At 47.5% G+C, this 23,018-nt stretch overlaps 1 protein-coding gene across 8 annotated transcripts in view; it reads left to right on the forward strand.

Annotated features, from left to right (window-relative positions):
* Positions 1-23,018, forward strand: part of ITPR1 (inositol 1,4,5-trisphosphate receptor type 1) — a 330,566-nt gene that overhangs the window by 243,024 nt on the left and 64,524 nt on the right. For all 8 annotated transcript variants that reach the window (XM_021069277.2, XM_021069279.2, XM_021069282.2 and 5 more), the window contains 3 exons: positions 14,130-14,310; positions 16,294-16,547; positions 22,739-22,939. In XM_021069277.2, coding sequence (XP_020924936.2) covers positions 14,130-14,310; positions 16,294-16,547; positions 22,739-22,939 — 636 coding nt within the window. The remainder of the gene's footprint in view (positions 1-14,129; positions 14,311-16,293; positions 16,548-22,738; positions 22,940-23,018) is intronic.

A 23,018-nucleotide genomic window follows, 5' to 3' on the forward strand; every position in this document is an offset into this window, starting at 1 on the left:
GACTTGTTCTATAAGTCTCTAAGTTCACCCCAGGGACGCTTTCTCTGGGCTATCAAACTGCCCCCGAATCAGGGGGATTCCATTGCCAGCTGGACAGTCAGTCGCTCTGCTGCAGAGGGGGAGGCTGTTTGTGTTTCCAGATTCCTCCTTTGTGCTGTTGCCCTAGGTAGGGTGATATGTCTTATCTCAGCTTGCACATAATAGAACCGCAGGAAAGCAAGAGAGTGTGTTGGTCCCACAGTGATCATTCCTGGAGCTTGGGCAGCTTTTGTTACCTAAAGGTTGTAGGCTGGGGTTACCCAGCCTACATCAAAAAAAAAAAAAAAAAAAATAGTGGCTGCTGCATCCATTTCTCAGCAGGGAACATCCTGTGGCAGCCTCGGGGGCACCCACCTACTCCCTGGCTGCTCTGATGGCCTTACCTTGTTGGCCACCTTCCCACCAGAGCAGGAGCATTTTGAAGACGTGAGTAGGGAGATTTATAATGAAGTGTTCTTAGAAAAGAATAAGTAGTTCCCATGAGGACAGGGAAAAAAAAGCCAAAACCCACCCCTGCCTTGCCCAAGAGTTGTGCAATTCTTAATAGCAGTAGCCTGTTTGAATAATCAAAGGTGAGCTGACTTCCCCTTAGGAACTTCAGTTAGAGACATCTGCATAAAACATCCCCAGATTCCAGACCAAGAAAGTAACTTTTTTTTTCTCCCTCTGAGTAACTGGAGGGACTTTCCCTTTGGAAGCCTTCCAGCAGAGCTAACTGGATGGTTGAGAGTACTTTCTCATTAGAAGGTGCCTGGTATCGGGGCATTAAACCTTGGTCACAAGCTTGGACCCTGAGCCTCTGAAACCCTCTGTGACATTCACAGCTGGCTTTGGCACTCCTGCCAACACCCTCCTTTGCACAGAGAAGTATATGCCCACATGCATTTTCTGAGTCCTCTAAGTTCCCTTTTGAACGAGTCACAGCCTCTCTTGGTGTTTCTCCCAGTTTCCCTTGCCTCGGTTTTAAATATGTCATCAAGATGTCCCAGACACCAAAGGGGCTAGTCCTGTAGACTGTCTGATGTCTTCAAGCCACTTGTTTCCCTTTGAATTCAGGACTTAAAAAAAAAAAAAATTACATTGCTTCTTGGAGGAGGATGGTGATTTAGCTGCTCTCTGAATGCAGTATTTGAGAACTGTTTTTATTAGCCTCCTTGTAACACAAGCCTGCAAACCATTCAGCCCCGAGCTTGGAGTTATCAAGTTCAGGCAGGAGCCAGGTTCTGAGATGGAAGGGCCACAGATGATTGTCTTTCCTGCCTCCCAGTGTATAATGCAGGTGTCAGCGGGGCTGAAGGAGTTAACAGTTAACTAGATGGATTAGGGTCCGCAGCCAGCCTGAACCCATCCCCGAGGCCTGTGCACAATCTGATAAGCCTCTAGAGGCCAGAACGCTGTATCAGCCTCCTTGAGCTGGTCTTTGGCATTTGGCATTACCCCCGCGTGGCAGGACTTTGAGCTTCCACAGACAGTGCTCTTCTGGTTATTGAGTTAACCTTCAGCTGCCATAGGTGCAAAGCTCGGCTCAATTTATGTTTTTCAGAGGTGCACCTCTTTCAAGGCCCTTGCGTGTCCATTAAGATGGCAGACATTTATGGAGCACCTCCTGCTTGCCAAGGGCTGTATGGGGGTGGCTGTTATACAGTCTGGGATGAGGTCACAGTGCCTGCCATCGATGAGATTATAGGCTGGCGGAAAAGGTAGATTGTGATAAGTGAGTTGGGAGAAACTTGAAGAGGAAACAACCAGGGTACAGACTGTCATGGAGAAGCCACCTGGGCTGGTCAGGGGAGGCTTCTCTAAAGAGATAGATTTAAGTCCAGACCTGACAGATGAGAAGAGGACCAGTGGCCTAAACAGCAGAGGGCAGGAGCTTTAGGGCAGACAGTTTGGCATGGGCTCAGCATCTTGCAGGAGCTGAAGGAGGCCACTGTGGTTGGAGCATAGCAGTGTGGTCTGGGATGGGGAGCAGGGCCTGAGATGACTGCTTGGCCCAGGTAGTACTCTTGTCATCAGGTAGGAGGCTGGATTAGGTGATCTCCATGGCCTCTGCCAGGCCCTAGTCAGTGCTTCTAAAGGGCACTAAGTTGGCTCAGGCTATAACCAGCTTGCATACACGGCACTGATCCCAGAGCCATAATATATTATGCTGCTCTTACACAGATGAGTGCACTGTAATTCCATCCCACTGTCTCCGTCCATTTGGCTGTCTGTACGTTTTATTGTTGCACCCCATGAATGTTCTATGCAGCTACATGGAAGCTCCCTGATGGGCCACTATGCAATGAAATAGGCCCAAGGAGTTGGGAGAAATGAAAGTCCTGGGGGAGTTCCTGTTGTGGCTTAGCAGTTTAAGAACCCAACTAGTATCCATGAGGACATGGGTTCAATCCCTGGGCCTGCTCAGTGGGCTAAGGATCCAGCAATGCTGTAGGCCAGCATCTATGGCTCTGGTTCCACCCCTAGCCTGGGAACTTCCATGTGCCACAGGTGCAGCCCTAAAAAAAAAAAAAAATCCTGGCACATGTCCTATGGGATCAGATTGGGGCTTAGACCTGAGAGTTTGGTTGGATTGAGTAGTGGACTGGGGTGGCTGTGGGCCTTCCTTCAGGAAGGCACTGGCTTTGTTTGATATTTTGCTATTTGCCAGCCAGCGTCCTTGCCCCCGGCAGTCCAGGGTATATTTATTTTTCTTTGGATTTTATGGTCTAGTGGAGTTTTCACAGTTGGGTGTGTTGAGAGCAGGGAAGGAAAGTGTCTGGTATAGAATGCCTACCAGCTGCAGACCCTGGGCTGGGCTTTCAGCCTGTTACCTCATTTACCCCATTGTCAAAGCCCTCAGGTGCACTTCCCCTCCTCCTCCCTCCGTTACAGATGAGGAAACTGCGGCTGCAAGTTAATCAGCACCCTCTCTACACCCACCCCATTCCCCAGCCATCCTGTTCATCTCTTTGTACCTTGCTAAGTGTATAGGGTGTCCAGCCCTTTCCCTGAGCCCCTGCTGCTCTCTGTACAAACACTGAGAATGGCTGTACAAAGCATTCTTGTTGTTGACATAAAGCTCAGGGTTGGATGCCCTGGGAAAGTCAGGCTTTGAGTGCAGGAAGTCGGTCAGTGCAGGCTTTTAGGGCAGGAAGTCGGTCATCCAGGTATCCAGAATGGAAATAAGACCGAAGAGCAAAGGTGTTACCTTCCAACTCTGGTGCAGTCCTTTTTTAGTAACACAGCCTGAGCCCCAATGAAGCGGGGGGAGGGGGCGCACCTGCCAGTCACTGCTGGCTCCCAGCAAGGGGCTCCCTGAGTCCCCCTAATTGATGTCTGGGCTGCCTTTCTTGGAGATGGAGTTTTCCCAGCACCTCTAGCATCATTCTTTTCCAGTCTCATGATTCAGGTTGGAGGCTCACTGAGAAGGCCTCTGTCCGTCTGTCACAGGTCCCAGGGTGCATTTGTGGGCGAGATTCATGGACCTCAGAGTGTAACCTGAACCACCAGAAGGTACTTCCATTGAGTCACAGAATCCATCCTAGAGGGTGCCATTGGAGGCCAGTGTGCACCTCCAGCAGCCCAGACATGCCCTTGAGATTGGTTTTCTTCTTCTCTAGTTGATGTCCGTGGACCGAGATTCTTAAATCTCCCTAGTGTTTTAACCAAAGACCTCCCTAAGGTTGAACCTAAGCCTCCTTTGCTGCACACTACCTCTTTGTGATAAGCCTCCTGTTGACTTGAGAGTAACCAGAAGGCCTTCTTGCGTTGGAAAAAGATTCCCAAGGAGGTCTCTGCTTCTATCGTCTGTCGTCAGCCACTTCAGGCAAATGTGGGCTTGGGTTCTGTTTTCCATTCCAATGGTCATCATTTTTCTCTGGAGGCTCTTTCCACTGCCCCTCTTTGGCTGGGTGAGACAGATGGCTGTGTCAGTACACCTGACAAAAGATGCTGGCTTTCGGCCTCTGTACAGGAGTTTGAGAATGGACCCAGAGGAAACAGACAGACCCTTTACCTTCTTGTTCCTGGGTCTTCTAGAATGAAGGGTGACCTGCCTCTCTGAAAGCTGTGTGATTTTGCTGTTAGGCATTGCTGGGGATGGGCATGTTAGTGATGACAGTTTACCTACCCATAGAGACACTTTGTAAGATAGCACCTTGAACATTTTTTTTTTTTTTTTTAGGAAGTGCAGTTTGTTGGTTGAGATGTCATTGTTCAGTATGTGCGAAGCTGTTAGTGTTCTGATCCACGTGGGGGAGGTGAGGGACCAAACTGCCTACCACATAGGACAGACTTTCCTGGCAAGTGCTGCTTCCCGCGGGCCCTGGGAGACAGGAAAGGAGAAGTGTTGAGCTCTCAGGTATCAGAAGAAAAGTGGTTCTCATGGCACAGGTTGCACTTTGCTGATTTCTAATGACAGAATTCATTCACCTTGAAAGCATCCTGAAGATCCACTGCTTCTGGAGTTCCCTAGTGGCCTAGTGGTCAAGGATTCAACATAGTCATTGCTGTGACTCAGGTTCAGTCCTTGGCCTGGGAACTTCTGTAGGCCAAAGGCACAATGGGAAAAATAAAATTAAAAAATCCACTGCTTTGGTCTTGACCTTGGAGCTTCAGACCGTTACCTGGAGCCCAGTGACCAGATTAACTTGAGGGAGGTTCTCCTTGTCCTCCAGCCCTAGCAGGGCAGAGTATTTGAAACACGTTGTTTATCTCTGAGTAATCATGAGATGGCTCTGCAGTTTGGCCAAGGGAGGATCTCTTTTCAGAAAACTGAAGTTGAAATGTGGATGCCTTTCCGACCCATGCTTGGTTCACCTCATCACTTCCTTCTTTTCTGTTTTAATGTTTGTATTATCTCTGGACTCTTTAAAGCTGGCACCATCCTTGGAGATGTTGGCAAACTGAGACTTCCAAAGGTTTACTGGTGGAAACCCATCAGATCTTGCTAAAAAATGTCCTTCTTTGAGTGAAAGATAATTTATACCAGGGGAGTATTGGTTTCTTAATGCCCACTTAATAAATTATCAGATTCTTTTCAAATATCGTACTTTTCCTTAAGTCAGGAATGGGCAAGGGTGTTCCCGTCATGGCTCAGCAGTAATGAACCCAACTAGTATCCATGAGAATGTGGGTTCCATCCCTGGCCTCACTCAGTGGGTTAAGGATCTGGCATTGCCATAAGCTATGGTGTAGGTTGCAGACATGGCTCGGATCCCTAGTGGCTGTGGCTGTGATGTAGGCCAGCATCTGCAGCTCTGATTTGACCCCTAGCCTCGGAACTTTGATATACCGCCAAGTGTGGCCCTTAAAAAAAAAGAGAGAGAGAATGGGAAAAAATGTTGGGGGGGAAAATGGTTCATTTGAAAGACCTGGGACTGTCCAGCAGGAGGGTTTGACACTGAAATTCTCTTCTGACTTTGGCTATATTAAACTTTGAGAAATGGGAGCAAAAATGTTTCTTTCTCTGCCTAATGGAATCTGAATGGCTTCTAGACCTAATAAAATACTAGCTGGATTTTTTTTTTTTTTTGCTTCCTTCATTGTGATAGTTACTGAGAATTGCTCTTCAGTATGTTTTTTTGCTGTCAGTTTTCAGGCCATCTTGACCTACCAGTACCAGCTGGGATTGTTTATCTTTGCATGTTTTGGGGACACTGGACTTTGGTCATCACAGAACACCCAGTATCTTATGTGCTAAGGCCGTTCCGTTGAAAAGGGTATTGATAACTTGCACACCTTGCATTTGAATATTTTCCCGTAGTAACAGTGTTTTTCACGTAGTGTTTCATAACTACAACCTTGATGGACCCCATCCAGGTGATGCAGACAAGGCAGGTGATCAGAGTTTTTTTTTTTCAGATAAGGAGCACAGCATGCAAATGCAGTGAAGCAGATTGCCTAAGCTCCTGTGGCTGGTCAGCGAGGAGCAATGGCTAAAATTTAGGTTTCCAGACTTTGAATTCTTCAGGCTCCTGTGCCTAAACCATAATGTGTTTTATTACCTTGTTCATGGTTCGTGATCTTTGGGTTTTGATTGCCGTCAAAAGACTCAAGACCCACAATGGTCATTGTGTCACAGATATTTGGTTGCAGTCTGTAAGCCCCATCCATGGCACAGCCTCAGTTAGCAGACGGGTCCATGTTAACAAGTGCTTTAGACCTCACAGGAAAGTTGGGGTGTTCATATATGTTTCTACCACGGCTCTGCTTTACTGGGAGAAGAGTCTGTGTTTGTACAGCTTGAGAGCCGTGGGCTGGTGGTTGCAGGGAGTGGGTTATAAAAAGCCAAAAGGTGTTTGGAGCTTGACACACTTGCTCAGGTGAGAGGTGTTGAGCAAAGCAGGTGGTGCAGAGGCACAGGCTGAGGCATCAGACTAGCAGGGCTGGAGTCTTGGGCACCCCCACCACTTCCTAGTGCATGACTTGGCAAGTCGATTAACCTCTTTGAGCCTCAGTTTCCTCATCTGTAAATTGAGGCTAGTAATAGCCTCTCCCTCAGGGGGTAGTTACAAGGGTTTAGTGAGATACTGCGTACAAAGCAGTTAGGTGGTGCCTGGTGAATTGGAAGCGTTCAGTTACCATTCACTATAGTAGAACTGACAGATCAGGGGCCTCCAGGAGTGAATAACTCTCAGTCACAAGTATAGGAATAGCACACCCAAGGTAGAAAGCCCACCCCTGGTCTGGGTAGCCATTGCCGTCACTCTGTCACCCACGCAGCATTTGTTCCAGTCAGACAGGGATGGGTTGGTCTCTTTGCAGACGTTCTTTCAAGTCCCAGAGCCTCCAGGGCCGAGGCTGAGGACCCTGTGTGCCAGAGGCAGATGGAAAGAGGGAAATCAGACTCCAGGGAAGAATTTCCATCAGCTCCTGGAAGTGCAAGCATTTGTCACTGTTCATTAGTTACATTTTCACCATTCTTGAGTGTAGCCTGAGAACATAATTCATTCTTCAGCAGATAAGCAAACCCCTAGGAGTGACTGTTCTGGGCTCTGTCGGTCAGGGACATGTTTAAGAGGTGGTCACACAGAAAAACTCTTCCTCTGGATCTTCCAAAGGCCCAACATGAGAGTTTAGAGAAGGTGAACCCCTGCAAGGGGGAAAGTGCTTTCTTTGGGGAAGGATCAAAGTCTCGAAGCTGTTCCAGGAGCCCTGGGCAAGGCTCCTCACAGACTACTCGTGCCCATGTGAGGCCTCGTCCTGGAACACCTACACCTCTGCTGCCTGCCACTGCCCCTTCCTTTGGCCCAGACGCCTGTGAAGGGCTCCTTCTGTCAGAATATGGACTCGCGTCCCTGCAGGAGCAGACTGGCTGGCTCCCTGTTTCAGGCTCAGAAGCCTAGCTTTGCCCTCCCCTCCCCCAAGTCTCTGAACTCCGAGGAAGCTGGCTTTTTGGTCAGGTGCTTTGCTTACCACCCTCAGGGTGTGTCCAGCACATGGCGAGGGCCGGGTCTCCCACTCTTCTCCCCAGACCCCAACCTGTACAGTGTGACTGGGGCTGTGAACTCTTGACAAAGAATGGAGTGCCCCTGCCCCCACCCCTTCTGCACACTCGGGCCTGTTAGCTAGAGTAGCTGCCTGTTGTCTGCTGGTCCCTAACTTGGGGCCACCTTTGGTTTCAGAAGCTGGGCAGGCTTGTCATAAATCACATGAATCACGCTCTGTTCCTTGGCCAGGTCCTGGCTGGTCATGGAGGGTGGCTGCTAATAAAGGGACAGCTTATTATTTTCAAGAGTGATCTGAAATGGTGGTTACCTTATTATTAAAAAAACTTTTTTAATGGCTGCTCCTGAAGCATAGGGAAGTTCCAAGGCCAGTGGATGAATCTGAGCCACGGCTGTGACCTGTGCCACAGCTGCAACAACACCAGATCTTTTAACCCACTACACTGGGCCAGGGGTCAAACCCAAACCTCCACAAGACCTGAGCCGCAGCAGTTGGATGCTTAACCCATTGTGCTACAGGGGGAACTCCCCCTTATTATTTTAAAGCCCTCAGTTTCTTAGCCCCCTTGCCACTAGAGTAGCCCAAGGAAGACAACTATGTCCATTTGACTGTGATCAGAGAGCAGGGATGAAACTCAGGCTGTTGTGTCACCCAGCCACCACCAAGCATGGTCAAAAGGGACTGGCTTGAGCAGTCAGAAGACCTGGGCTCTGTGTGACCTTGACACATCCCTTTCCCCCTCTGGGCCTCAGCTTCTCCCTCAGTGGAATGTGGAGGGCTGGGCTAAGTGGGTAGCTAGCCATTAACCACCAAGGCAGAGTTACAGTGACCAGAGGGGCGTCCTCCCTGCTCTGCTTCAGACTGAGCAGTTCTGCCTGGATCTCTCTTATACATGGGTCTTCACAGAAGATAGTCTTAGGGGAGAGAGGGGAAGTGGGGTTCCCCTGCTGGGAAAAACATTTAGAAATGGCTGGAATATGGGAGTTGCCATCATGGCTCAGTGGAAATGAATCAAAATAGTATCCATGAGGATGCAGGTTTGATCCCTGGCCCCAGTCAGTGGGTCAGGGATCCAGTGTTGCAGTGGCTGTGGTGTAGGCCAGCAGCTGCAGCTCCAATCTGACCCCTAGCCTGGGAAATTACATAGCTGCAGGTGCGGCCCTAAAAAGACAAAAAAAAAAAAAGGGGGGGGGGCTGGAATAGAGGGCTTTCAGCTTTAACATGCTATGATCTGTATTTTCTTTTTTTGCAGTGGTTGCTTTTAAGCCTGACTTACAATGGCCGTCCCTAGTTCCCCTCCTACCTCTGCCCTCTAGAGCCTCCATGGAAGTGGCCACTGCCAGTGGTCACTTTCTAAAGCCACCCCCAAGGCAGACCTGATGTCAATGATGTTGGCCCGGGCACTGCGTGTGTCTGACCACAAGTCAGCCTCTGTTTCCCTGGAGTTGTCCACAGACCCCTGGGGCTGGTCTTCAGGGTGTTCCTTAGGAGGAGGGCAGATGGGGGTGAAGGCCCTGAGCCGGGAGGGAGGGAGCTGGTTGTGCCTCTGCTGCATGTCAGCTGACCTCTCCTCACCCCAGCTCTGGTCTGTGGTATAATGGATTTATGAATGGTGATATCTGCCTTGGCAATCTCCTGAGACGCTGCTGAGACAGCCTATGTGAAAAGGGCTTTGGAATCTAATGTGATTTGGAGATAAGATTGGCTATGAGGGTGGCAGATCCTGGGCTGGGAGAAGTGGCCTCTGAGGGTGGCCCCTTGTCTGGACAGCAAAGTTCTCTAGTGTTCAGGAAACAAAGCAGTTTATTTTTTCCTGTCTCCTTTTTACTGTGATCTCATTTACATACAATAATCTGAATAGATGTTAACTGTATCATTTGATCAAATTTGACAGATGTTTATAGCTATCGTATTTGTTTTCTCTGGCTGCTGTAACAAATTACTAAAAACTCAGTAGCTCAAAACGGCTAGAATTTTTTATCTTACAAGTTGGACATGAGTCTTAACTAGGCTCAGATCAATGTGGCAGCAGGGGTGCATTCCTTCTGGAGGCTCCAGCACAGAATCCATTCCCCTGGCTTTTCCAGTTTCTAAGCGCTGCCTGCAGCCCTTGGTTGTGGCCCCTTCATCAGCTTCAAAGCCAGCAGTGGTGAGCGGAGCCCTCACCCTGTATCCCTTCATCCCTTCTTCTACTGGTAAGAACCCTTGTGATGACACTGGCGCCTCTGAATAGTCCAGAGTAATCTCCCTCTTCTAAGACCAACTGATTAGCAACCTTAATTCCGTCTGCAATTCTGTTGCCCATTGCCATGTCAGGTAACATATTTGAAAGTCTCAGGGATTAGGGTCTGGATGTCCTTTGAGGCCTGGTGGTCATCGTTCTGTCCACCATACCTGTGTAACCTTCACCCTGATCAAGACATTGCCTTCATTTCCAGAAAGCTGTCTTATTTCTCTTTGTCACTTACCACTCACACCCCCCAGAGGCACCCACTGTTTATATTTCTCTTATTAGCAACCAGTGTTCCCTGCTCTGGGCCAGGTTTATCTTGAAGGGTTGCCTCAAATCTGCCAGGTGGGTGGAGTGACAAGTTTGGAGAAATAAAACAATCTCTGCAGGACTATTGGCTGTAGGTTTTTTGCGGGGGAGGTGGGGGCGATTCATTGAAATGGGTTCAGGGCGGGAAGAAGACTAGTGCTCATGAAGAGGCTGAGGACTGGGAGGGGGAGTCCCAACTGCTCTGGTTTGAGGTCCCACCTGCTTCTGGGGAAACAACCCTGAGGAAGGCGCCCCTCTTCCCCCCACCCCAGGCCCTGTGAGCACGGAGAAACAGAGGAGGTGGAATGAACAGGTGTGTGAACTGACCACAGGGCCCTGTGTCTCATCTTCAGCCCCTGCGTCTACCAAGGCACAGGCTCTCCCTGCCAGTCGGGAGGTCTTTGTTCCTGCACGCTGCGTCATGTTCACATTTCCTATTGTACGAGGTGCCAGAACTTCCCTCTAGAGACCAGATATCTTCCTTCCAGAGCGTCTTTGCTAAGCTTCTCAGTCAGGCCATCTGAAGCACCCCCCATCCCCTTTGCTGTGACACCTCCTGGGTCTCTCACAAGGGCCTCATAATGTCCTACACACGTGATGCACATTGTCTTAAAGACCTGAAAGTGTCTCCTGGTCTTAAAAAGGAGCAAGACTAATGTCTGCTCCATCAGGGGCTTTGTGTGGCGATGAACCCAAAGGCTCACCCTGAGTTCCTGGCACCCTGTCAGCCTGGCTGTTGTGAGCATTACCATGACAGTCTCCTTGGGGCCTTAGGCCCACCCATGGAAGGTGCTCCCTGCTATTGCGCCCACTTCGCAGAGGAGAAAGTTGGGATCTCAGAGATGTTGCCACTGAGTGAGGTAACACTCGCTAATTCACGGTGGGGCTAAAGCCCCATCTCTGACTCTGTGCACAGATCTCACCACTTAGTTGCTCGGGTGACACCTTCACTGTGAGGACTTCACATGACGCTCTTGTAAGGTGGCAGAGCCAGCACCCTCACTGGGCGCTGTGCTGAGCACTCAGTGTGCACCTTAGCAGCCCTTCCGCATGAGTTCAGAGAAGCAGAGTAACTTGCCCTTTCCTCCTGGAAAGCCTGCCCTCCTAACCCCTCTGTTAAGAGATGTTTCCTTCTTTTGAGGCACCAGTGCCATTCCTTCTTTTGATTCTCACTGAGAGGCATAATGGAGGTCACCTCCTGTATCAGCTTGATGGTTGGGTATCTCGGAACCGAGCATCAAACTGCCCTGAACCACCTCTCCCATCCCCCAGCCATCATCCTTGTTTAATTCCAGTTTTCTCTGCTTACTCATGTCGCTGTCCCCTTGACCATTTTATTGATCACATTCTGTTTATAATGCAACTTCAAACTCTTGAGGGTTAGAGGGCTGTTATAAATAATGCAAAAGAAATATACTGGCTATTGCAGAAACATATATAGAAGCATGTAATCCTCACTCGCTTGCCCTTCTCTTGTTTCATCAGAGCCCTTCTTGCCCCAACCTATCAGGTGACATCCACTGGCTTAACTGGCTGAACATGAAGCAGTGCATATGTAGCAGGTGATGGGTGTGCACTGTTGTACTCTTCCAGATGACAGATGGCAAGCTTTGGCTGTTTCTTTATTATATCCTTAAAATGCATTTGCTTTCTGGAGTGACCAGGTTTTCCATGGATGCTTTTTAAGTTGTCTTTATGCCATAAGAAGACTAATGGGGCAGCAACCAAGGTAACCTTCTGGTGCAGCCTCGCCAGGACCCTGTGTGGGTGAGATGCTGTGCGATGACTCTTGGTGAAAGATGTGATCACTGTAATTAGGTGGCTGTGGGCTAAGGTCTTGGTCCCCCCCACACACTCTCCACCCCACATCTCCTTTTGTTGGTTTGCGGTCGCACTGGGTTTCAAAGAGGTGAATAGTTGGAACTTTGTTTCTCATATTTAAACAACTTGCAGTTTTCCAGAATTAACCTATGTTAGGGATTTATTTCTGCCATGGCCACTGAATTTGGGCAGGATCTGAGGGAAGGGGCCTGGGGAGTCAAGAGTAGCTATAAGTGTTGAGTGGTGTTTGCTTTCATCAAATACTTAGAGAACATCTTTCATGCACTGAGCCCGCTCTGGGTGCTCTGGTGACAGCTGTGAACCATACAGGGGAGGCACCTGCCTTCTTAGAGTGTCCACCGCTGCCTCAGACACACAGTAAGTAGGTGAACAGTAAATACCAGTGTTGTTTCAGGGGCCAGTTGCTATGAAGAATAAAACAGGGTGTGTGAGAATAAGCAGTGGGCTGGACTCCTGCGTTAGTAGGATGATCTGGGGTGACTTCATGGAGGAGATGACATGAATGCTGTGACTTAAGGATGAGGGATGGTAGCCAGGGGAGGAGCCAGGAAAAGCAAGGAAACAGGCCAGTGGCACAGAATGTCTGCCACAGTACTGCTTGCCAGCACTCTTTTGAGTCAGTGGATAAAAGGCTATTTTGGTGAAAGTCATTAGGGTGATTACTGAATGACTGCATCTTTTCCTTACCAGGCCTCCAGTTTCGTGGAGGGTAGGGTCCGACCCCTTTTTGTTCCCCATTGTTTCTCCTTATAAAGGGCATATTACCCACCTCAGGACAGGTGCACAGTAAGTTGTGGATGGAGAGATGGACAGATGTATGGAAGGCTGGCTGGCTGGATGGACAAAATAGAAACCTAAATGAAAGTTGAAGGAAGTCAAGGGCAGTGAAGTACACTGAAGACTCAAGCTTGGTTTAGAGTTGGAGTTTTGGAGAACTCCAGGTCACACAGATGGATAAAGCCAAGAGTAGGCAGGCATTTGGGAGTGGTTGGAGGGGGAAGGATAAACCAGGGAGTACAAGTAGAAGACTGGGTCCTGTGTTGTACCTAAGAAGCAACCAGAGGTAAAGCACAGGGAGAGGGAAAGGAAAGGGCACGATCAAGAAGGGCTTTGTCAGAGCAGCACATGGACTAGTGGCCAGCAAAAGGGTCACAGTGACAGAAGCTGCATATATGCGCATGGAAACATGGTGGCTTTCTGGGTTGGTGGAAGACTGCCAAATCAGGCACAATGTGTGGGAAGGGGTTTGAGAGATGGAGGAGGTAGGGGGCTCCATGAGGCTGGTAAGATTTTGGTATTTTCTGGGATCGCAAGCCTGGGGTTACCTTCTGTAGGGAAGTGCCATCTTTCCAAATGGGGGAGGATGTGAAACTGGCAGAAGGATCCAACTGGGAGAAGCAAATATATTGTTTGGAGCTTTGTTTTAATTCCTCCTGGAAATTGACCGTATTGTATTTTTATGTAAATAATTCACAACAGCGTGGTGTTTGCAAAGGGGTGAAAAGAGAATGCTCATAAATGAAGTTGAGACACCATATTGTGTTTTTATATCAACAATGTATACTATTGCCTGCAGTGGGTCCAAAAACAAATGTGTATCCATGAGGCGAGCTACCTGTTAATTGTGAGCGTCTTCATCCAACCACCCGCTACCTACCCTTTAAGACCTGTTTTGAAAACCACCTTTTTCATGATGATTTTGGGATCATTCCCAAAATGTCATCCTTGCCAGCTCTGAGCTTCTATAGTCTAATTGTCTGTGTAGCTTCTGGAGCACTTTTACTTACACATTTCAGCCTTACGTACTGGCATGTCATCCTAACCTGCTATGGAGCCCTGGTGGGGTAGGTAGCAGGTCTTACTTACTAGTACATGTTCACAGGGCTTTGCAAAGAAGAAGGATCACAGAAGTCCTTAAACACATGCCTGGCAGTCACCAAAAATACCTTCTGTTTCCACTGTGAATGGAGCTGGTTTATATGAGAGTAGGGGCTGGTGCTTAGTTGGCTAAAATCTGCCTGCCACCCCCTTAGCATGATGCTCCCCAAGCCTGTATGACTGCTTCAGCAAAGACCTGGCAATTGGCCTTAAAGGCTCCGTATAGAAAAGTTTAGGGTGTGGTATCCAGAGATTGATAGTGTGTGGAACGATGTTTCTCCTTGGTCCAAACTTAGACCATTTGTGAGGTTTGGGGTCTGGCTCCGATCTTTTGGTGTCCTGAGTGGGATTCAGTCACTGGTGTGTCATGTGTTGAAAATCTGTGGGTTTTCCTTGGCAGCACTCCTTTTTCTGCCAGTTGACAGAAGATAAGAAGTCAGAGAAATTCTTCAAGGTCTTCTATGACCGTATGAAAGTGGCCCAGCAAGAGATCAAGGCCACGGTGACCGTGAACACGAGTGACTTGGGAAATAAAAAGAAGGATGATGAGGTAGAGAGGGATGCACCGTCACGGAAAAAAGGTAAATGTCCTCCTGCCTGCAGCCCTTCCATCAGCTGGACTGGGAACATGAGAGGGTCCCTGGTTGTTCTTTAGTTTTTACATGAGTTCTAGACCCCAAACTATATTTTGACTGGGGCTTTCATAAGAAGAAACCAATCTGGTTAGAATTAAATTCTTCCTATATAACCTGCGTGGAATTTTTGGTACTTTGTTTAATAAACTAATACACATTCTCATGGTGGCTTAGCAGGTTAAGAACCCCATGTTGTCTCCATGAGGATGCAGGTTCGATCCCTGGCCTCACTCAGTGGGTTAAGGATCTGGAATTGCTGTGGCTGTGGTGTAGGCCAGCAGCTGCAGCTCCAGTTCAACCCCTAGCCTGGGAACTTCCATATGCCACAGGTGTGGCCCTTAAAAGGAAAAGAAAAAAAAAAATTTTTTTTAAAATATACGTTGTTCTTGGTCAAACTCAGGGTTTTATTGGCAGGAAATCTCTAAGAATCTTTTCTTATTATTTTCTATTTAATGTTAGAGAAGGTTGAGGAAGATATGCACTTGAAAACTGGGTATTGTCTTTTGTCAGATAATTCTCCCTTATTTTCTAAAATAGTTAAATGTTCATAAAGCTTTTTATCCATTATCTCCCTTGAAGAGAAGTAATACTGGGGAGCGGGTAGACCCAAAAGGGTTGGAGTCAAGGCACCTTGGACAGGTCTGAGCCTCATTTTTTAAGTTTAGACCTGGCTTTCCAGCCACAGCACATTGGACATTTGGAGAATTGATTGCTGTCTGGCGGTCCTATGCCTGGTAGGCTATTTAGTGGCAGTTGTGACCTTGACCCAGTAGATGCCAGTAGCCTGCCCACAACTTAAAATTACAACACATGTTACCTATCATTCCGTGGGTGGAAATGGGGTTAAAACCACCCCTAGTTGATAACCACTGGTTTAGAATGGGGATAAATATCATTAAAAGAATGGCTAAGATTTACTGAGTACTCTCTATAAACCAGGCACTGTCCGAAATCCTTTACATGTGCTACTTCATTTATAACTCAAGCCAACTTTATAAAATAGATGAATCATTATCCTCATTTTATAGATGAGAAAACTTGAGGCATAGGGGTGGTAATTAACTTGTTAAGGAGGTACAGCTAGTAGGCAGTAGAGCCAGGATTTGAACCCAGGCAGTCTGACTGCAGAATCTCATGCTCCTGAAGTTCCCATTGTGGCTCAGGGGTAATGAACCCTACTAGTATCCATGAGGATGCAGTTTCAATCCCTGACCTCACTCAGTGGGTTAAGGATCTGGCATTGTCGTGAGCTGTGGTGTAGGTTGCAGACGTGACTCAGATCCTGCATTGCTGTGGCTATGGTGTAGGGCAGCAGCTGTAGCTCCGATTCAGTCCCTAGCCTGGGAACGTCCATATGCCGTGGGTGCAGCCCTAAAAAGCAGGAAAAAAAAAAAAAAAAAAAGAAGAATCTCATGCTGCTGCTCACTCTAGTGCCTGGTTACCTTCCAGGCTTACTCCGAGGGTTCAGTAAGATCATAACATCAAGTGCTTAATCACGGTGCCCTGGTGCGTAGTAAAGGGTTCCATCCATTGTCACTATAATAACAGTAATTACAGTTTGCTGAGCATTATGTTGACCCTCTCAGGCACCTTCTGGAAGAAGGCTTCATTGATACTTTCCCCATTTAACAGATGAGAAAGCTGAGGCCCAGAGTCTTGGTTGGTGAGATTGGCAGACCCTGTACTGCTTTTCCTCTAAACCCTAGAGCAAATGTAGTGAAATGCTAAAGCCACACACAAGCTGGTGGGGCTCAACTTGGCTTTAATCTCAAGAACTGAGGAAGACGGTGACTTCTTGAGTAGTTTTGCTAACTTTGAGAGTCTGTCTGGAGAATTCTGAAACTTGGGTTCCTGCCCGTTGTCTCTGGTATGCTGGATGGCCTTACCTGAGGATTCAGCAGCACTGACCATCTCATGTTTGCATTCTAGCCAAAGAGCCTGCAACACAGATAACGGAGGAGGTTCGGGATCAGCTCCTAGAAGCCTCTGCTGCAACCAGGAAAGCCTTCACCACCTTCAGGAGGGAGGCTGACCCTGACGACCACTACCAGGCTGGGGAGGGCGCCCAGGCCACAGCAGACAAGACCAAGGACGACCTGGAGATGAGTGCGGTCGTCACCATCATGCAACCCATCCTGCGCTTCTTGCAGCTGCTCTGTGAAAACCACAACCGAGACCTCCAGGTGAGGGTGGGCCAGCCAGGATTGGGCTCCTTGCAACAGCTGTGCTCCCTCTGACCTCTTGGCTCCAAACCCTGCAGCCTGTTTCCTTGAGCTTAGGACGCAGGATGGTTCTCGACGTCTGGGCTCCAGAAGTGTTCTTCTGTCGTGTCTTCCCCACCACCTCCGTAGGGACAGGGACCAAATCTGATGCTCACCCATGTCGTTGCCACCTACTCTGTAGATATTTGTTGCTTGGGTGTGTATGCCTGAGTGTGTGTGTGTATACCTGAGTGTCCAGTAGGCTGCCATGGTTTCATAAATAGATGCACAGGTAAAGCTTGAATGGGTGGAGGGGTGAATGACTAAATATACTAGACTTCTAAGATCTGGTGGTGCATAGAAAGTTCTAATCAAATATTTCTTGTTTGAATTAATGACATGGCTTTCTGGTGTTTCACACAAATGTTCAATCAAAAGTATTTGTTGAGGGAGTTCCTGTTGTGGGTCAGTATATTAAGAACCTAACATAGTGTCCATGAGGATGTGGGTTTGATTCCTGACCTCGATCAGTGGGTTGAGGATCCAGCGTGGCCGTGAGCTGTGGTGTAGGTTGCAGATGTGGTTCCAATCCATCATTGCTATGGCTGTGGCATAGGCTGGTAGCTACAGCTCTGATTCGACCTCTAATCTGGGAACTTCTATAGGCTACAGGTACAGCTGTAAAAAGAAAAAAAAAAATTGTTAAACTAATTATTCCAGAAATCCTTCGTTGACTTTTTGCTGTTGTTGGATGATAACAATGGCTAAGTTTTTTGGGTACTTAGACTATCCTGGATGCTAAATGCTGCCTCTATTATATCCTTGTTTCATAGTTGAAACTGAGTTGAAGCTGAGAGGCCCAGGACCTGGTTAGGGAGCACAGAGCTCAGACTGGAACCCACGCACTCTGGTGGTAGAGTTTGTGCTGTCAACCACTACAGTAAGACAGAGGGCATTTTCTTTCCCAAAAAGTTTCCCCAACAGCAAAGGCTAGTCGGGAAGGGCCAAGGATGGGTTCCAGAGATGGATTCTTTCTTGTGAGTGAACACAGATCTGCAGAGGCCATCACAGCCCAGGAAAAGCTGCTGTAGCACCGGGTCCTTGGCCCTTTACCTGGTTTTGCAGACTGTTTGGGAAAACACCTCTCTCTGCCTAGAAAGGATGAGGATGAACAAAAAAGTGTGTCTGAACTCCTCCAAGGTAGACTGTTTCCTCCTCAAATAAATAACTTGGCAGCCATAGTTTTATTTGAATAATGACAGTTTGAAAAAAAAAAATAATAATTCTAGGCCAAACATCACAATGGGAAGGTGCAGCCTTGAAATATTTGTACTGCTGACACTACCCAGCAGGTGATTTTATGGCCTTTGACATGTTAGCTGCAGCCAGACCATTTGGTGCCACCTCCATAAATCATTCACACTTAAATCCTGCCACAGAATCCCTGCCTGGATAAGTTGAGTAAGAATTTATATTCTTAAATAGTAAGACAGAACAATGAAATGGAAGTGGGTGAGATCTGCAATGTTAATACTTTCTGTGCAGATTTTTATTTTCAGTGCAACTGGTCAGAAGAATCTGGGCTTTGAAAAAGGATCTAGATCCAAGGTCATCAGCTGGCCAGATCTGGCCCATGTTTCAAAATGAAGGGATTTCCCTGCACCCCACTTTTGGCCAGGCTGGGGCATGGGCTTCTTGTCTGCTCCCCTGCCTGCTCTTTTCCTTCGGTGACATTCCTGGCTTGATCCCTATCCACATCTGAGTTGGGATCTTGGCTGTCAGTCTTTTTGATTGCTTCTTGCTCAAACATTCCTACTTTGGACACAGAACACGTTGGTCCTAGATGCATTTGGATCGCCTAGCTCAGTGGGTAGAACAAAGCACCCAAAGGTCCAGGGTCTGGCTCCTGTCTCGTTGACTGGTCTGTCTGTGTCTGAAGGCTGTATCCCTTCCACCTGCTGCATGGGGGAAACAGGCCAAGGGAGTGTGAGCAATGCTGTGGGAAGCCAGTCTGTCCCACCAGTAGGAACACAAAGGCTACAGCTGCACTGTGGTGTCTCTGTGGGTAGGGTAGGGTGGTCCTACCCTGCTGCTGGGGCTATTTCTAGGCTGATGTGTTGGTCAGTGCCTTGTACTGTCCCCTTCTATCAGTGTCACTGGTCTCCACCGGCCTTGGCTCCAAAGAAGAAGTAGCTTAAGACTGCCTGTGTGTGTTGATTTCATCATCTTGGTGAGACCTTCTCTGTGCCCTGTGCAGTGGGAGGGGGTGGGGTGGTGATGGAGGCCTCACCCCTCCCCTCACAGAGCTGAGAATCGGGGACAGGTGCCTCTTGACACATGGAGGTTTCCATGCAGTGTGCCAAGTGCTGCAGTGATGTCATCTTAGGGGTTTTGTGGGTTCAGAGCAGGAGACCAACACAGTGCGCTGGGTCTGGGAAGGCTGGTGTGCTTGTTTTCTGAGCATGGTTCTGGTTTCAAGGACCTCTTCTGCCTTCCGTCTGCCCCCTTGACCTTCCTTCTTCACAGTGTACCCAACCTCCACTGTAGAAGCAGAGTGAGGCTCTCATTGTACAAATTCACAATTTCTTATTGGGAAATTGGCACAGTTTTTGTTTCGTACCTTAGTTCTTGGCAGAACTTTGCTTTGAACTAATTCCCTAAGAACTCCGTGGGCAGACGCACCTTTTAATTAGTCCTTCTGAAATGCCATTTTCCAATACTCTGCTCTGCAGAAAACGGTGGCATTGGTAGGAGAGGGAGTATACTGTATTATTTCTATATACATAATAGAAAACATATGTATATAGAAAATATATGTCAATTCTATATATATATATATATTTTAAACTTAACAACTCAACCTTTGAAAGTACCATAACCCCAGTAGATTTAAACTCTGTTGTTGGGGATGCAGAATCCTTGGCTTGAACATCTCAGATAGAGAGGTAAAGCAGATGGGAGCAAAGCTTTGTTCAGAGTAGCAGCTACAGAGTGGTAGAACTTTCCCCCCATCACCTGCAAAAGCCCTGAGAGGCAGGATGTTTCTGGGGTCTATACAGAGGGCCCAGCTGCACACTCAGCAATCTGGACCAATGGTTCCATGGACGAAGGCTGCCGTCATCTTTAAAGACCCCCCCCCCCCAAGTCAGATACACTGGGGTAGTAATAAAATTGCTCTGGTACAAGATGATGTTTATAGGAATCCACTTCTCAAAAGGATAGTTTTACTTGGGATTCAGCTGCTCTGAGCGCCACCCTGTTGGCCGTTTTCTGGGACCCATGGTGGGTCTCTGGGCCAGGATTTTTGTGTGGATCTGTGGAAGAAGAAGACATTTTCTCGAGGAGAGAAATAACAGCTCTCTGGTATAAGGAAGTGCAGATGAGCCCAGAGAGAGAAGGAATCTGGCGTATTGAAGTTGCCCCAAGCTTCTTGTCATATTTATAACCTTAACTTTCCTGTTGATAAATGTTTGGTAGAGAGAAAGCCACCAAGATTGATGTTGCTGAACAGGCAGTTGCGGCCTTACACAGGCTTTGTTCAGAGTAGTGAGAAACTACATGGGAAAGACTGTTTTTGAAGCACATTCCCTGTGCTTTTGAACTTTCTCCTGAGAGGCTGGCTTTGCCTTTCACTCAGGTTAAGGAATTCTCATCTCTCTCTATTAAAGTCTGTTTAAGCACAGACTTGAAGTCTCTGATTTCCTTCATCGACCCCATCTTGACTTGATCCCCTGGCCCTCCAGGGAGACCACAAAGGGAACAGAATCTCTCTAGCCTGGACAGGGTGATTAGGTATGAAGGGAGAACTCTATTCCTTGTGCGTAGAAAGAGTCCCTGTGGGCCTTTAGCAGGTGGTGCACCTCTCTTTTGGTAGAGAACAAAAGAAAATGAGTCTGAATTAGAAAGGAGAGATTCTGGCCAGGCGCTCTGCAAAGACCATGAGAACTGGGAGAGGCTTTCAAGAAAGGCAGCTGAACTGTCCTTTTGAAACATGGCAGCCTTGATGACTTCTCATGTCCTCTTCATCCGTTCAAGTGAATTCACATGTTTCAGCTAGTGTTTATGAAGCACCTGGCACTAGCCAGTCCCTGTGCCAGCTGCGTATCACCAGGGCTGTCAGCATGGCCCTGAGTGGAGGCGACACACATCTCTCTAAGCACAGCATGACGCATGAGGCAGGATAAGAGAAGTGTTGGGGTGCTCCAGTCGCATTGGAGTCAGTATGGTGGGTCAGGGAGGGCTTCCTGAAAGAAGTGACTTGACACCCCATCCTGAAGGAAGAAGAGTTCATAAATTGGCAACAGGGAGAGGGTGACAGGCAGAGGGAATAGTGGGGTTGAAGGCCCAGAGATGAGGGAAGGAAGGGTGCTTAAAGGGCAGGAAGAAGTCCATTGCTGCCACGCAGAGAGGGTGCTGCAGGAGAGATGATGTCACTGAGCAGAGAGGGAAATGGCAGGAACAATAACATATGAGTTGGAGAGGCAGATGGGCCTCAAGAGCTGCGCTGTGAGCTTGAGCCTTGGCAGACCTGGCCCTCTCCTGCCCTCTTCCTAAATACTCCTCTCCCACATGGTGAGGAGCTCAGCCAGGCTCTGAAACAGGTGACATCTTCCCTGAGGGGCTGGAGCCAGAAATGGCTGTGGAACCCTCCCCAGGCTTCTCGTGGCCCTTAGTCACCTTGTGAAAATCCACATGGCCTCAAGTCGTCTGTCCTTCCTCCATGTCCCACCCAGACCTGAAAGATTGGTCAGGTTTTAGACCAGTGAGGAAGGCTTGAGTGTAAGCGACTGAGGTTAATTAAGGGTGGGAGAGATGTGGTGAATTTAATGATCACTCAGGCATCCAACTTGATTACCAGCTTCTAATCTGTGTATCTGTAAATGTTTTACTTGTACATGAATCTATTTTTTCAATGAAGGTTTAAATAAAAATAAGTATTTAGGTAAAAAGAAATGTCCCTCTCCCCACTCTTACTTTTCTACTCGGAGAGAACTGTTAGTGGTTCGGACTGTCTCTTCCCTGTCATTTTTCTCTCTATTTGGATGAAGCCTTGGATACATGTTTATCTATTTGTCTTTTTATTTTTTTTAATTTAACTGTATGTCCTAGAAATCTTTCCATATTGCCACATATGGACCTACCTCAGTGTTTCCAGGTTGTAATATTACATGATGTTGATACACTGTAATTTGTTTACTCCCCAATGGATGGGCATTTAGGTTGTTTCCAGTTCTCTCCCATTATAAACAGTGCTTAGTGAATGTCCAATAAATACTTTGTGAATAGAAGTCAGTATTGCATAGATGTGGAATTACCAGGTCAAAAGTTACATTTGTTTTATCTTTTGATTATATTTTTGTGTAGTACCCATTTTCTTCAGTAAACATGTATAACTTTTATTAAGTATGCACAAAAGAATATTTGTATTTAATTTTTTTTCTTATTAAGAAATTCCCTGAGTCTGTGACCAAAAAAATATCCTCTCCATAAAATAGGTTCTGTGTTATGAGGTGGTTGAATGTGGCTTGTTTTATTTTATTGAGAAAGTACCTGCTCTTTTGCTTCTTATTAACATTACAAGCTTACCTGGAGGATACGTACACACACACACACAAGCACACACACATTTACTCACTTTTGTTCCTTCGTGTAATGATGGAAATGGCTAAACAGGATAAACCAGGTTCCCACCACATTAGTGGGCTTAAGTCAGACTTATTTTGTGATGAATTATCGTCTGTACTAGGCTCTGGGCATTCAGCATCCAGACCACACTATTCTCTTTAAGCATAACCACTGCCCTTGGAAAAGTTAACAGACTGAACTTACATGGAGGGTGGGGAGGTGGGCTGGAGCGGGAAAGAACAAAACGAGAATTTCCAAAGGCTACAGGAGTCTAATGTGGGTTGTCAAGAGGTGCTGTCCTCCTTGCCTCCCACTTAAATGCCCTTTAGAGAACAGGCCACAGTGTTCATAGCCCTTGCCCTGGACCACCTTTCTGGGTGACCATCATGGGGCCTGACTCTGTTCTGCCCAATGGTGCATCTCTCTGCATAATTGCTGCTCGTTCCTGGACACCCACGTATCCCATGCTATCAAGATGACGAGCTGAATGACCTCTTCCCTTTTCTCTCTGCCTTTGCTCCCCCAACCCGGGCACTGCCCACTTGCAGAACTTCCTACGTTGCCAAAATAACAAGACCAACTACAATTTGGTATGTGAGACACTGCAGTTTTTGGACTGTATTTGTGGAAGCACAACTGGGGGTCTTGGTCTCCTCGGACTCTATATTAATGAAAAGAACGTGGCTCTCATTAACCAGACCCTGGAGAGTCTGACTGAATACTGTCAAGGACCTTGCCATGAGAACCAGGTAATTCTGTTCTCATTTTGGGGTGGGGAAAAAAAAAAAGTTGATCATTTTGAAAAATTGTTGACAGTGACTAATTCAA

Source organism: Sus scrofa, chromosome 13 (assembly GCF_054392235.1).
Source record: "Sus scrofa isolate SSC_HxYL_T2T_F1_AM1 chromosome 13, Sscrofa_HxYL_maternal_Yorkshire_Landrace_v2.0, whole genome shotgun sequence".
Taxonomy (NCBI): domain Eukaryota; kingdom Metazoa; phylum Chordata; class Mammalia; order Artiodactyla; family Suidae; genus Sus; species Sus scrofa.